The 16483-nt window shown below is 42.0% G+C and overlaps 1 protein-coding gene across 1 annotated transcript; it reads left to right on the top strand.

The window, feature by feature from the left end:
• Positions 1-5747: 5747 nt before the first annotated feature.
• On the top strand, positions 5748-6665 carry LOC309544062 (olfactory receptor 6C3-like; the record flags this gene model as incomplete). Its single annotated transcript, XM_082276449.1, has 1 exon — positions 5748-6665. The coding sequence occupies one exon, from the start codon at positions 5748-5750 to the stop codon at positions 6663-6665; it is 918 nt and encodes a 305-aa protein (XP_082132575.1).
• Positions 6666-16483: the final 9818 nt, after the last annotated feature.

Genomic DNA, 16483 nt, shown 5'->3' with positions numbered 1-16483 from the left:
TCGTGAGTAGTGCCATGTCAAGCTGACCAATATTTGCCATAGACGCCAATGTTAAAGACGGGGAGCAGTGCCATGCTAAGGTGACCAATATTTCCCATAGATGCCAATGAGCGCTGAAAGCTAAAAATTGGTCTAGGCAGGAAGAGGGTGAAAGTGCCCTGTATTTAAATGGTTAAAGGGAACCCTATGACAGAATAAAAAAAAAAAACGTCATGGAGTCCCCCCAAAATCTATACCAGGCTCTTCGTGTCTGATACATATTTTAAGGGGAACTCCATGCCAAAATGTAAAGAAAAAATGGCGTTGGGTCCCCCCAAAATCCAAACCAGACCCTTATCCGAGCATGCAGCCTGGCAGGCCAGGATGGGGGGGGGCGAGCGAGTGCCCCCCCTCCTAAACCATACCAGGCCGCTTGCCCTAAACATGGGGAGGGTGCTTTAGAGTGCCCCCAAAGCATCTTGTCCCCATGTTGATGGGGACAAGGGCCTCTTTCCAACAACCCTGGGCTGTGGTTGTGGGGGTCTGCGGGTGGGGGGCTTATCGGAATCTGGAAGCGCCCTTTAACAAGGGACCCCCAGATCCCGCCCCCCCATGTGAATGGATATTGGGTACATCATACCCCTACCCATTCACCAAAAAAGTGTACAAAAAAATAAACACAAAAGACAGTTTTGGAAAAATCCTTTATTCAAAAAAAAAAAAAATAGTGTCCCCTGATGTAAATCCATTTATAGGCAAGGGGCAGGGCCACCCATTTACAACACCCAGTGGCACCGCCCCCTTCTGGTGTCACGTGATTTCAGACGGGGTGGTCCCTCCGGGTGATGGAACCGGGTGGCCTCGCCCCTTGCCTAAAGAAAAAAGAGTTGTCAAAGCTCAAGAGTAGCCTCTGAAGAGGTGAAGCATCTTTGAATTTTTTCTATTTTTTGGGTGCGGTGAGCGTCGTGATTGACAATGGATATACATCGAGGGACACTATTTTTTTATTTTTGAATAAAAGACTTGTCAAAAACTGTCTTTTGTGTTTATTTTTTTTGTACACTCATTTTCTTTTTATGGCAATAAATGGCATATAAGCCTTAAAATGAGGGCTACACTCATTTTTTTATCTGTATTGCCGGGAGCCGACAATACATTGCAGCCGCGAGCAAGTTTAAATTATATTTTTTCCTTTAGATATGTCAGTATGGACTCTGGTGCGGCTGCTTTGATGGGCATTGATGGGCACTGATGAGGCTAAGCTGATGGGTACTGGTGATGCTGCGTTGATGTGCACTGATGAGTCTGCACTGATTGGCACTGGCAAGGCTGCATCGATGCATTTTTTTTTGTTAAACCTTCTTTGTTTCTATTAACATTAAATGATGTTACCACATTGTATCATATTTGTCTTGCTTCATAACATCAATATCCATTATAAAACCAGGTGGGCATGGAGAGTGAGCTGATTCAGTGGTTCAATGGGCCACTTGACTGGACTTGCCCCCAGGCCTAAGACTGCCAGCCCTCCCCTGATGACCATCATACTTTATATGAGCTTGTTAGACATTCCAATCCAAACATTTGGAGTTGATTTACCTACCATTTACAGATATAACAGCCTCTGCTATTCTGGAACGAAAGAAAACAATTTGAGGTGCTGTAATAAAATGTTCTAAGTGCTAAATAAATAAATAAAAAATTATATATAAATATTAAAAGAAGTTCAATTAAAAAAAAAATAAGATCATATGATTGCGCAATATCGTTTGATGTTTATTGACAACAATCCTAAACAATAATAGAACACTCACATTTAAAAGTGCCACTATCGGCACATTTTCGTTATCACGAAATGCATTGAGGTTGGTCCAGAGGCTATCACTTGTGGTTCTTCATTTCCGCTCCCTGATTGGAACACACCTTGGAACGCACGCTGTAATCGAGCAGCGTTCAGACACATTTCTTTGGCTGGTCAAATGTGCCGATAGTGGCACTTTTAAATGTGAGTGTTCTATTATTGTTTAAGATTGTTGTCAATAAACATCAAACGATATTGTGCAATCATATGTTCTTAATTTTTTTGGGGATATGGCTTAACCAATTTTGACTGGTGGACAAGCTTATTATGATTTCTGGTGAGCCCAGGGGGGCCAGTAATCAAAAGTACATCATCCATGTAAGAGGCTATCTGATAGCTATAGAGCAAGCTGGGTCCTGGAGGCCCTCAGCTTTCTGGTGAGTTACCCTCACACTAACGGGTGAAGGAAAACAAAAGCACAAGCACTTTATTAGCAAGAGTATTTGCAAAGCACCTTGTCACTGTTGTGGTGCAATACTTTCACAGGATGAACTTTTGCGCTTTATAAATTAATTGGACTTTTTTTTTAATATTTATATATCATTATTTATTTATTTAGCACTTAGCACATTTTATTACGACGCCTCAAATTTTTTTCTTTTTATATTTTTTTTTTGGAGTTTCCAAAAAAACTCATGGCAGCTGTATCTATTTATTGTATGTAAGAATTTTACTTTTTCAATTACCCCACTGGGAGGCGCCATTTCTTGTTTTTGTGTGTACTATTCTGGAAAGGCTTTTCACAAAAAGAGTAAGGTTGTAGAATTAATTTATCCCTATATATTTCAGTAAGATTTAGATCAGTGTTTTGTGCAGGCCACATGAGTTTCTTTATTCCAAACCATGTCTTTATGGACCTGACTTTATGCACAGGGGCTCAGTCACAGCCTTCCACAGACTGTTGCCACAAGGCTGGAAGTGCTCAGTTGCCTACAATGTCTCTGTATGCTATTCAGCCCTCAAAAATTCCACTCGCCTGCTCGCATTTTGCGAGTGGAATGATGAGGATGGCGAGTAAGGGCTGTGCTGTATGGGGAATGTATTAGTGCCTTCCGCCGCCATTCACAGCGTAGACTGCATTCTTCTTCAGAAAAAGTTGGAACCGGGGCGCAGAGCAGTGTGCCCTAAGCCCACCCATTGTGTGACAATAGCGAATGAATATTCGCTATTGTCACACGGATCCTCCTCCTGATCCTCCTCCTGGCCAATCAGGAAGCGGGTCCGAGACCCGTTTCCTGATTGGCCGAAAGGCGAACAATTGCCATTGGCCAAGGAGGAGGAGGAGGGAAACGCGGAGGATTGAGGAGAAGCCGCTGCTGCATCAGGTAAGTGCACGCTGGTCTCTCTGCACGCTGTGGTCACTCTGCATTTAAGAGGGCATGCGGTGGGCACTCTGCATTGAAAGGGGGGCACGTTGTGGTCACTCTGCAATGAAAGGGGACACGCTGTGGTCACTCTGCATTTAAGGGGGCACGCTGTGGGCACTCTGCGTTGAAAGGAGGCACACTGTGATCTCTCTGCATTGAAGGGGGCACACTGTGGGCACTCTCCATTGAAAGGGGGCACACTGTGGCCACTCTGCATTTAAGGGGGCATGCTGTGGGCATTCTGCATTGAAAGGGGGCACACTGTGGTCACTCTGCATTTAAGGGGCGTGCTGTGGGCACTGCATTGAAAGGGGGCACGCTGTGGTCACTCTGCATTGAAAGGGGACACACTCTTGTCACTCTGCATTTAAGGGGGCACGCTGTGGGCACTCTGCATTGTAAGGGGGCACTCTGTGGTCACTCTGCATTTAAAGGGGCACACTGTGGGCACTCTGCATTGAAAGGGGCATGCTGTGGTCACTCTGCATTTAAAGGGGGCACACTGTGGTCACTCTGCATTGAAAGGGGACACACTCTTGTCACTCTGCATTTAAGGGGGCACGCTGTGGGCACTCTGCATTGTAAGGGGGCACTCTGTGGTCACTCTGCATTTAAAGGGGCACACTGTGGGCACTCTGCATTGAAAGGGGCATGCTGTGGTCACTCTTCATTTAAAGGGGGCACACTGTGGTCACTCTGCATTTAAGGGGGCATGCTGTGGGCACTCTGCATTGAAAGGGGGCATGCTGTGGTCACTCTGCATTGAAAGGGGGCACACTGTGGTCACTCTGCATTGAAAGGGGGCACACTGTGGTCACTCAGCATTGAAAGGGGGCACGCTGTGGTCACTCTGCATTGAAGGGGCACGCTGTGGGCACTCTGTATTGAAAGGGGGCACGATGTGGTCACTCTTCATTGAAAGGGGGCAAGCTGTGGGCACTCTGCATTGAAATGGGGCATGCTGTGGTCACTCTGCATTGAAAGGGGGCACGCTGTGGTCACTCTGCATTGAAAGGGGGCACGCTGTTGTGAATTCTGCATTGAAAGGGGGCATGCTGTGGGCACTCTGCGTTGAAAGGGGGCACACTGTGGTCACTCTGCATTTAAGGGGGCACGCTGTGGTCACTCTTGATACTGTTAAAGTTGTTGTTGTTGTTAATATTTTTTTGTAACTTAATTCTGAATAAAACATTTAACAGTGTAATTTTGTGAGATATTTTACGAGGGCGTGTTTAGGGGCGGAGCAGGGTAGGGTTTGGGTGGGGCAACAAGTGGCGAGTAACTCTCAAGGCTTGGCTAGTAGCTCATGACTTGAAATTTTGAGCCCTGTGCTATAGCATTAACAATATGCTTCACTGCAAACACTTGAACTCAGTATCTTTAAGGGGGCTCCACATAATTTGGCCATATAGGTATGTTCAACAATCTCATATAATCAACCTCATATAGGTGTCAGGTGCCTACACACCTATGGACAATTAGTGTATAATGATGAATGTAGCAGGAGCTGCCTGTTTATATAAATAAAGCTGCTATGTGTACTATTATTATTATCTACTTTATCAGACAGTCTATTATTGTGATATGTAAGCAAATGTTGTTTTTTTTAAATCAATATGTATACAAAGCTTCTAATCCTTCCTGGATATTTAATTAAAAAAGGTTTAAGATGGAGTTCAACTTTATTTTCCAAAAGACAACTTTCTATATTTACTCTACAACTACAACTATATGTATATCAATATAACTGACTAATTAGGAAGAATGACATATCAGCTCAGACTGAGCTTTCCTGGAATCTGGGGAATTAATTAGAGACAGCAAAAGTGACTATATATACAGGTATGTTATTCAGAATTTTACATAGAATCATTCATCTACTATGGAAAAGAAACTACACACACAATTTGTATTCACTTAACACTTCTTTTTTTTTTTCATTTAGCTGATAGCTACAATTAAACATTGGATTCATATTTCCTTTGAAAGTGATAACAAATCCTTTAAGCAAAAAAAAAATATTTATTATTGACAATTTTTAAAAGTAAACTTTTTTTTTGTATTCTCATGAAAGTGATCAATTTAATTTAAGTAAGGATATCAATAGAGTATGTTTTTTTTTATCAATTCATGTTAATGTTTTAAAAACCTATATGAAGTTTATATTTGTAAATGTAAAATTATATTTGATCATTTCCTCTAAAGACTGGTTTAGCAGTATGGCAGAGTAATTGTTTTTTTACTGTTCCTCTCAGTCAGTGCAATTATATTGATATTACAATCAATCATTTGTGGTCAGTGAATATATTGAAGTCAGTGCATATGTAGGAGCAGCAAGGAGGTATCAGTGATTCAACTCTGATAAATGCATATCGTGGGATAAAGAAGTCTATGGATTACATTACTTCATGTACAGTACCTGTTAAGATGCCTCCACAGAGACCTTCATGCACAGTATACTAAAAACAGAACTGCATAAAGCTGCATTTTTGCCTCTGAAGTCCAGTTAAAACATTTCTAAGCATTTTTATTTGATTGAAATGATTGTTGTAAATCAGACACATGCTACATATTTTATCATCAAAGGAATATCAGAAGCCCCTGAGCTGCAGGTACCGATCTTCCTTCTGGTTCTTATTATATATATCATCACTCTTTGTGGTAATATGACCATATTTGTCCTGGTCAGCTTGGATCATCACCTCCACACTCCCATGTATTTCTTCCTCGCCAACCTATCTATTGTGAACATGTCTTCTTCTACAGTCACCCTACATAGGATCCTAGTAAATTTTATCACACAAGATAATACTGTTGGAATCCTTGCACTTATGATGCAGTGTTACTTTTTCGGGTCATTATCAGGCATTGAATTATTTATCTTAACAGCCATGGGCTTTGATCGATATGTGGCTATATGTAAGCCTTTGAACTATCAATTGGTCATGAATTTTAGAACTTGTAATGTGCTAGCTTCATTCTGTTGGCTGTTTGGTTTTTTACAAGTCATTCCTTATCCTGTCCTAATTGCTAATATCTCTTGTTACTCATCCAATGAAATCAACCACTTTTGCTGTGACATTGCTCCTGTAATAGAAATAGCTTGCAGTGATGTCTCTGTTTTGAACACCCTAACCTTTATACAAGGGATAATTGTATTTACCATCACTCCATTTTGCCTTACATTTATTTCCTACCTTTTTATAATTATCGCTATACTAAAGATACCTTCCAATTCTGGTAGACGTAAAGCCTTCTACACATGTTCATCACACCTCACGGTCATCGCACTGCTATACATGACTCTGATTTTACAGTATCCAATACCAAGTAACGGCTTGGGCCCAACAAAATTTTTCTCCTTATTTAGTGTTGCTATTGTTCCCATGCTGAATCCATTTTTATATAGCTTAAAAAATAAAGATGTGAAGTCAGCTTTTAGAAGAAGGGTGAGATAGAAACAACTTTACTATGAACACAATCTCCAGTAAACATAATATTTACTTACACGTCTTTTTCTTTTTTTATATCTTTATTGCATTTTATTAAGGTATAAGTAAACTTTTATGAACTCACATATTAGTGACAGGCTAAATGTCTTACAATACTTTGTAGCACCCTTCTCGTATAGGATGCTAGGCAAATTTAGTATGGCTTGCTCAGGGAAAGCTAAGACTGTTTGCCTGGGTCTGTTTATGGTTTCACAGGTCGTGGATGTAAATGTTTCCCCCTGCCTCTGTGTAGAGTTTAGGGCAGAAAATATATATATTCAATCTGAATATTTGCCATGCTTTGGCCAATCCATTGGGAGTTGTGCCCAGTAGATGTCCAGAAAGGTGGTAAATAGGCTGGACCTGTGCAGACTTGTCTTCCCCTGTATGGTAATGGTTTGTGAGCTTCAGAAGGCTATTTGCCCCTGGAGAACTTCTGGACGGGAGGCTGGACTACTTCCCAAGAGACTGAACCTATTGGCTTATCCTGTGTCAGGATTTGTGAGTAGAGCCTTTATCTGTGATGGGAACTATTTCATGGTCCCCATCTGTGAAGCTACAGACTGCTTCAGTTCAGTCTGCTAAACCTCTTTGATATTCTTTAAACAATGTTATGGTCTTCTGCAGTGAGCTATTAGACCGCTTCAGTCTGCTAGACTACCCCATGGTCCCCAGGAGTGAGAGATAGACTGTGTTACCTTGCTGCTTGTAAGAAAAGAGTGTCCTTGGATCATTTTGTCTTGACTTATTGGTGTAATCCATACCCCATTGTCCCTCTCCTATTAAAGTTTTATAAGCAATACATCTTAAAAAGGCATTCCCTAGAATATTTAATAAGCTGAATGGACTCTGCTGCCAGGGTGACTGGTGGTCTCTGTACTGTTTTGAGAAGAACCAGTTAATTACAGTGGGGTTAGTGCTGCAACTTCAGTCTGAGTTAATGGCCAGACTAGTATGTATGACAGACAGGATACCCTATTGTATTGCAGAAGTCAGTAACAGGCCCAACTCTATGTTAGACATTCATATTATCATTTAGGTGTTGCTGCAAAAAAATAATGAAGAAGCAATCGAACAATGGCATCATGGGAACAGACCCCCATCTGTGAAAAAGACAGCGGGAGATAAGTGGAAAGTATTAAAGCATAAAAGCAAATTTTAACCCAGGAACAGAAATGTCATCTATTGCATCTTACCAGTCCTTAGAGGTAGTGGCTGCATTATTTTTCTTTTTTAAGGCCCTTTCCCTTTTTTTTCACCTGGTGATTAATACACTTCCTGCTCTATGATGACAAGACTGTATTTATGGAGGAGCAATTTTGTCTCCCTAGAAAGGAATTTTGTTAGGACTACAGAACATCCCCCCATCCCCAAAACATAGCATGAGATGTTCTGTTATCAAAAAGAGTTTGCACAAATGCTAACTGACAAGGGTTCAGCCCCGACAGAGATCATAGGACGTTATCAGCTCACTTGGTTTTTGGCAGCACCACAGGTACATTTTTTTATGCACCTAATAAAATATAAAACTTTTAATCAAGTGTTTAACAAACTAAAAGTGAGCAAATAAATTAATTGTTAGGGTCAGGGTCATCATTACAGATCATGGGGCCCCACAGCAAAAACTTGATGGGGCCCCCCAGTGACATCCTTACTGTCATTGATCTTAATATAAAGTATGTTTAAATGAAGGAATATTATGACATAACTGTTAGTGCTCCTGAACACAATTACACTATAAGCCTAATAAAAATGTATTTAAATTGTTTTGCTTTGTTTTTTGCCCATTTTAGCTGAGGAAACACTTTGGGATTTTTAAAGCCTGATGAAGCCTTTATTTGACATACAGGATTAATTTCAGTGCTGTACTTAAAAGGCTAGATAACCTTCAGAATAAGGCTGCCTATGCAGATAAAGGGGGGGGGGGGTCTGTAGATAAAAACAAACAGCAAAGCTCTGACTAAGGTCAAATAATGCCCTTGCTATAGGTGTAGGCATTTTATTTACCTCTTAAAGCCTGACTGGAATACTCTCAGGACATTGTTAGGATGTTGCTAAGTGAGGCCTAGCCATCACTGCTCACATCCACCATCACAGGAGCGAGCTCTCGAATCTGAGCTTAGAGCTACTTCGTCAGGGGAGAGAAAGAGTATGTGAGGGGGTTTGAATCAGAGAAAGAGCTCACTCCTGTGATAGAGGAGGTGAACAGTATAGATTAGGCCTCACTTAGCAACGTCCTTGCAACGTAATTAGAGTATTCCAGTCAAGCTTGGGTAGGCAGACATCTCAAGTCCCCCGCAAGTCGCGGGAGTCTCCTGCTTTCCGCCCTGAGCTCACGGACACCCGCAAGCTCAGGGCAATATCCCGGCTGTCAGTGTCAGTGAGTGTGAGTTATCTCAGTCTCAAGCCTGCAGTGTGTGAGAACGGAGTTGCTACAACCTTTGTAGGTCCAGCTCACGGCGGAGTGATATCAAATGCACTCCGCCTATGGGAGGAGCAGCAGAGAGGAAGCAGCGGCTTTGCTCTCTACTTCAGCCGCATGCTTCCACTCCAGGAGGCAGTTTGGCGCGCGCCATCGGATCGGCCACAACACTGACTGACTGCACAGAGAGACCTCGCCAGGCATTTGTATGTATTTATTACCTCCTCAAACCGACTGTGACCTAACCCAGAGGCCAGCACCAGTGACCAAGGCCAGCACCACAGTGACCAGGCCAGCACCACAGTGACCAGGTATACTGATTACATTTCATTTCATTATTCTCTGTGTGGTTGTGTTAAATTGGGAAGGGGGGGCGCGGTGTGCGTGGGGGGGGGGGTGCGGCGGTGCGAAGTGCCACCTCCCTGAAATAACTTTGCCACCTCCCTGAAATTAGTTTTTGCAGGTTGGGATGTCTGGGTAGGTATGTAAAAGGCCTACACATACAGTATTAAAATGGCATTATTCAACTTTAGTCAGAACTGTACACTTTGTTTTTATCTACAGGTGCCCCTGATCTGCAAAGGCAGTTTTTTGATAAAGGTGAACTAACTCTTTAACTGCTTGCCGACCGCCAGCAGTACATATACTGCGGCAGGTTGGCTCTGCCCCACAAAACGGCATTACTGTACGCCACTTCGCGGGACCGCGAGTGGGAGCGTGCACACGCCCATTCACCACAGGGGGGAGCCAATCAGCGGGTCCGGCGGCCGTGATTGCCGCCGGGAACCCTCGATCGCTCCCCATGGAGACTAAATGGCAGTCTGCTGTTGTAAACACGGCAGACCACTGTTCTGTCAGTAATGAACACAGGGATCCTGTGTTCCTCTTATTTAGGAACACAGGTCTCTATGTTCATCCAGTAAATACACCCCCCCCCACAGTTAGAAAGCACCTCCTAAGGAGACATTTAACCCTTTGACTGCCCTGGTGTTAACCCCTTCCCTGCCAGTGTCATTATTACAGTAACAGCTCATATTTTTAGCACTGATTACTGTAGTAATGTCACTGGTCCTCCAAAAAGGGTAAAAAAAGTCAGTTAGGTGTCTGATCTGTCTGGCGCAATGTCGCAGTCCCACTAAAAATTGCTGATTGCCGCCATTACTAGTAAAAAAATTAAAAATAAATAAGAATTACATAAATCTTTCCCCAAGTCTTTAGACGCGATAACTTTTGCGCAAACCAATCAATATACACTTATTGGGATTTTTTTTTACCCAAAATATGTAGCAGAATACAAATTGGCCTAAAATGATGAAACATTTAGATTTTTTTATTTTTTTTGTTGGGAATGTTATATAGCAAAAAATATTGTTTGTTTTTTTTTTGGGGTGGGGGGGTTCAGAATTGTCGCTCTTTTTTTAGTGCAAAAAAATAAAAATCACACAGGTGATCAAATACCACCAAAATAAATCTCTATTTGGCAAATTTCCAGGTAAAGTAACGCAGTGCTGTATCGCAAGAAATGGCCTGGTGATTAAGGGAGAAAACCTTCCGGTCTAAAAGTGGTTAATAATAGAGAGAAGAGTTCCAACCGTGGGCCAATATTGCCTTCAAGTTGTCAGCTCTATGGCTGGGTCCCAGGCAGCCAAAAGCCTATTGAATTATAGTAAATGCCAGAGTTTGACTGTATACTTGCAATGCTTTATTCATAAATATGACAAGTTTATGATAAATCTGCACTACTAAGAAAACTACACAAATTCCCCTTACTGCACAAACAACAAAGAGGATCTGTGACTACCAATAACCATTCTTCAGCCTCCTCCTGTATATCTGGTCTCATCTGCAACCTCTGCAATGCTCCCCCAAAGCTCCATAGCGACTGTGCATGCTGCTATGGCTATTGTCACCCCCCTGGTTAGGGTTTGCATACACTTTAACCTTAAGGTGATTTTTAAAGTCGAAGCATTTTTCTACCATAATACATTTTATGCGTTAAGATAAAAAAAAAATGCTCCACCGCCATACCCCCCCACCGTCCCTAAGCACTTACCTGACTCCTCCACCGATCCAGCGCTGTCCTGTCTGCAGAGCTGTTGTCCCCTCTTCCTGGATTCTGCAGCCACAGGCTCCTTCTACTGGCAGTCATCCATGTGAAGAGCGGGGGACGTGGCTAAGCTGCAATGACACACAGCCTGGTTTTGGGAGCATGCCTGTGCAGGTGCCCCCTCAGCAGGAGCCAGCTTGCTGAGGGGACACCTGCAGGACAGTGGGAGCAGACAGTGCCTAGAGGGACAGAAAAAGAGGAGGAGGAGACCACACTGCCGATGGTATTGCACAGAGCAGGTAAGGACATATTTTTTATTTTAATGTAAAAAAGAAGAAGTCTTTACAATCACTTTAACTTCTGTATGTGCTGTGAGTATATTGGTACTGCATACATTCCAACTTTACAACTTGAAAAAGAGGGATACCATAGTGAGATGAGGACTTGTGGTCCATGTAGGGTGTGTGGTTAGATCATACTGAATATTGACTGTGGCTTGATACAGTCTGAGCCTTCTTATAGTATACACCACGTGTGAATGCCACATTAGGGTCCTTCCAGTAGGTTGCTGACCCCCCAGCTCTACACAGTTAGGGTCCTTTCACACGGGCTTTCTGCCCGGTGGACTCTGTTTTGCTCAGCGGGGATCGATCCGCCGTTCCCTGCTGAGCAGGTGGATGACAGGTATGTCTCTGCTCACTATGCAGAGATGAACCTGTCAGATCCCTGCTCTCCTCTATGGGGAGATCGGATAAAAACCGACCGCCTGTCCATTTTCATCCGATCCTCCAGACGGATGGAAAATAGGGTTTCCATCCATCTGTATTTCACGGACAGGATCGGATCGGATAGCAGCGGGTGTCACCACTGACATCCGCTGCTCCTTGGAGGTGCATGGAGCATTTGATCAGGTCCGCCTGAAAAAACTGACAGGCGGACCTGATCAGAAAGCCTGTGTAAAAGGGGCCTTACTCGTACTGACAAATTACTGTTCCACAAATGAAAGGCTAAAGCCCCGTACACACGTACTGATCGTCGGCCGAACAATCGGCCGTCTTTTGTCCAGGGCTGTCGTGTCTGTTGAAAACTGCAAAAGACTGCACACGAATTGTGTCGGCCAACAACAGCCGACTGCAGAAGTGATGTCATGTGATGGTTAACTTTCCTTGTCTTTTTTCTTTTCTGAGCAGTCTTGCAAATCTGCTGTCTGTCGGCCGAAATCTGTACTGACTGGCGAACAATCGGCCGTTCTGGTGACGGCCAACAAATATTTTAAAGTCTGCACGACAGATTCTGTCCGTACGAAAATGCGCTGTCGGCTGTCGGAAACATCATACTAACAAGCCTACAATCGGCCGATCGGTCAGCTGCCGAATATTTACGGCCGACAATCGGTACGTGTGTACGGGGCTTTACAGACATACATATCCTTCAGTACAATTTTTTTAAAATCAAAACACATGAATTTTCTGCACAGAATATTGCCAACGCTTTCAGTTTGCACCTTAAAGCGGTATAAAACCCCAAACCAAAAATGTAATTTATTTCAGCTTACCGATTAGATGTAGTGGCTTCATTATTTTTCTTTTTAGGGCTTTTTCCTTGTTTTCTCCTGGTGATCTGGTGACACCTCCTGTATTACAATGCCCCCGCTCAGGATTAAGGAGCAGCGGGGGCACATTTGGACAGCAGCATCGTTAGTCTGGGTAGAAGGGAGTGTTAGATGTACTAGTCGATTTAAATACACTAACAAATTAAAGCCAAACTCCAGCTCACACTTAAGGCCTCTCTAACCATGCATCTTCTCAGTGTGGCAAGCGCATGCATTCCACTTTTATGGAAGCAGTCCCACTAAATAACTCAAGTTCAAAATGATAAGCAACATAGAGGAATTCCTTTTGGGATAAAGGTTTTACATGAATAAATAAAAGCTGACAATTATAAGCACCCCTACCAGTGGTAAATGGTTTGTCTCATCCATGTAACTTATATATTGGCAAGAGAGCTTTTTTTTTTTTTTTTTACACAACAGACTTACTGGTCAGATTACCAGGTAAAAAATAAAGAAAGAACATCTAAGAATTGGTAAGCTGCAATAAAGTACAAGTTTGCTTTTGAGTTTAATACTGCTTTAAACATCAATAAAACAGCTGAGAACTATGTAGCAGCCAGTGCAATGGGTCAGGACTATATATCATGTGTCAGGAGTAGAACACACAGCACAAGGTGCAAAGGTCAGGAGTATGACAAAAGCGCCACCTGCTGGTCAGTGAGCAGCAAAAATGTCCCACCACCAGGAGTTTTACCGAGATACACTTTTAAATATACCAGGCTGAAATTACGTTAACAGATGGTCTCTGTATTATACATAATAGTCTGCCTTTTACAGCTATCAAGGACTATTATTATTATTATTATGGAGATAAGAAAGTATTGCTGTGCCAAGCATGCACTGTATTACAATAAACAGTCTGTTAATACAGCTTTTGTAGTTCTTATAATACAGCTATACTGCTCCCCAGGTGATGGACACTACCAGTCCCAGAACACAATTATTCCCCAACATTTTTCTATAACTATTGCTTTCCCTTCCATCAATCAAATATCAGAAGGCATATTCTAACTTCTTCATTACATTCTCTGCTCCACTCCCTCAAAAGAAACTTCATTAACATCATTGACAATGGGCAGCTTGACAACAGAGGGGCTCTGTGTCAAGTATTGGGCTTGGTACATGGACCAAAAACAGGAAGTGGAGATATTATACTGCACTGGTCAGAGGTCTGGACTTTTACAGGTACCAGATACTAGGCTTCAGTTTCATGGTTTTCTTTACTATCACGATTGATCAGATGGTGATTGTGGGGTGGAATCAGGTTGGTTGTTTGTGTACAGTCCCATGTACGGGTACATTCTCTGGGAACTCACTCCTCTGCATGCCTGATCACAGAGAAGGTCACTGACAAAAGGTACAGAGTCAATTAGAGTGTCTCTGTACCATGTCATCTCTGTGACCAATCACAGGATCATAGAGTGTAAACACAGGCTGCAGTTAGCAAACGTGCCTCCCTTTTTGGTCAGTAACCAAAAAGCACTGAAGCATTATCCCCTTCACCTTCTTATCCCCCTGTGTATTTAATCTATCTGGTGTACTAATACCAAGCTCCATGTGTCTTCATTTAAAAAAAAAATAGTGGCATACAATAAAAATCACTTTTGGATGTCTACGTTCAATAAAGTTGTCATTTGGGGGGGGGGTATTTGTACTGTCATTGCATTTATTTTTGCTATGTCTTAAAACATAAATTAAGGGAAAGATTTTTTTTCAAAATTTTTGTCTTTTTTTACCTTTAGGTCCCTTTCACGACTTGTCATGTGACTTAGAACTGCAAAGTCGGATGACAAGTTGTACTCCATGATTTCTGATGAGTACCGTTCATATCTGTACAACTTCAAGTCGCAACTATTTCAAAGTAGTCCCTGCACTACTTTGGTACGACTTTGATGTGTCAGGAGGGAGCTACATCAGTTTTGGAGGTCCAGAGACCTCAAAATTACACAGGCATTGCTTCAAATCCAGTCAAAATTGTGGCAAAAAATCACGACAAAATCGCATGACTTTTAGGTCCCAAAAGTGTGAAACGGGCCTAAACAGTAAAAATAAAAATCTATTTTAAAAAAAGCTTTATTTATCTAAAAAAATGTATAAAATCCATTTGTGTACATTGTTGCCTGACTGAGTAATTGTAATATAAAATATCATAGCGCTGAGAACTGGAAAATGGTCCGGTGATCAGGGGGTACATGTCTATACTGAGGTATTTCATGAAATACTCATTGGTGGCCCCATAGACTTCCATTTCAGTGGCTTATTTCATTCATAAAATAGTAGCATAGTTCTAAATTTTTCAAAAAAATGTCCAGGTATACCTTTTTTGCTTTGCTTCTAGCAAGCCATTGTAGGTGGAGAATGTACGTTATTAAGTTGCAGGGCATCAGTTTAAAATAATCGTGGTCTTATAAGAGGCATATTGTTAGCCTAATATACAATTTAATTTAAACATTCTGTATCTAAAGGATGTTTCATCATAATAGGTACAGAAATACAGCCAATAAGGTCTTGTTTATTAGTAAAATCATGTATTTGTTTCAGTTTACATTGCGGCAGCTTTTAGTCTGTACCTGGTTTAAAAATAGTAGCTCGACAACACAATCTCAGTAATGGAGCACTTGACAATCATGATCTGTGTAAACCTTTTTACCAATAATGAGTTCGGAAATAAAAGCCACATAAAATAGTGGGGCTAGAGGGTTCTGAAGTGTGACTCACAGAGTGTGTGATTGGGAATCCCCTGTCTCAATGGGCCAGAAACCTTGCTGCACCATGAGCTGTATCTCTTGGATGAATTACCCTTGAACATGGCAGAACTAGAAAGAGGTTGGAGAAAACTCCCTATTTTTGGACACTGATTGAAAAACCAGGCAATAATTTGTTCATCATTTAGTATAGATTCTAATACCAATGATTTAGAGATGATAAAATTGTTTCTTTTTATTTTATCAACTGTTCAATCACAATCATAATTTTTGGAGTAAAGTTTAATTTATCTGAACCTGACTGGACATTCTTTTGTTATGTGTTGGGCGGTTGGATTTGTCTGGCATCCACTCTGTCCTAGGAAGAAGTAAAGTGAGTTCTGAAGATTTCCTTAGGCTATGCCTGAGTGAAGGCAGACAAGGGATCTTAGGCTAGGCTAGAGTGAATGGGGACAAGGTATCTCTGAAGTTTGAGAAGATGGATCTAGTGGAAATCCACTTAGGGACTGTGGAGGTTGTCTGGGAGAAGGCATTTTATTAAAACATTTTTAAGGTATTCACGGGTAATGCACTAGGTGTTTGCCCCTCCTTTCTTTCTTTCATGTGTCTGGGGGAAGAGCCTACCTCCAGAGACCAAGCCTGTGTTTAAGTGTATTTTGGGAGTTGCAACAGTAAAGCTTAGTACACACGCAACGAATTTCCGCCGACCGGTCGTCCGTCTTTTGTCCAGAGTTGTGTTTTATTGGTTGGAATGTGCTCTAGACTGCACACTAATTTTCCCGCACGACAAAATTCTACTTCAGAAGTGATGTCATGTGTTGGTTTGCTTTCTTTGTGTTCTTTCTTCTCTGAGCATGCCCAGTCTTGCTCATAAGATTTTTCCCTGTCGAAATCTGTACTGACTGCAGGAAAATCGGAGGTGTTTTGGCGGAGGACAAAAATTTTATAGCCTGCACACCAGATTTTTTTCAGCCGAAAAGTCGGAGTCGGTTGTCGGAA

The sequence above is a fragment of the Pelophylax lessonae genome (genome assembly GCF_965119305.1).
Source record: "Pelophylax lessonae genome assembly, contig: HAP1_SCAFFOLD_769, whole genome shotgun sequence".
NCBI lineage: Eukaryota > Metazoa > Chordata > Amphibia > Anura > Ranidae > Pelophylax > Pelophylax lessonae.
The sequence above is the reverse complement of the archived record's forward strand: the minus strand, read 5'-3'. Positions and strand labels throughout refer to the sequence as shown.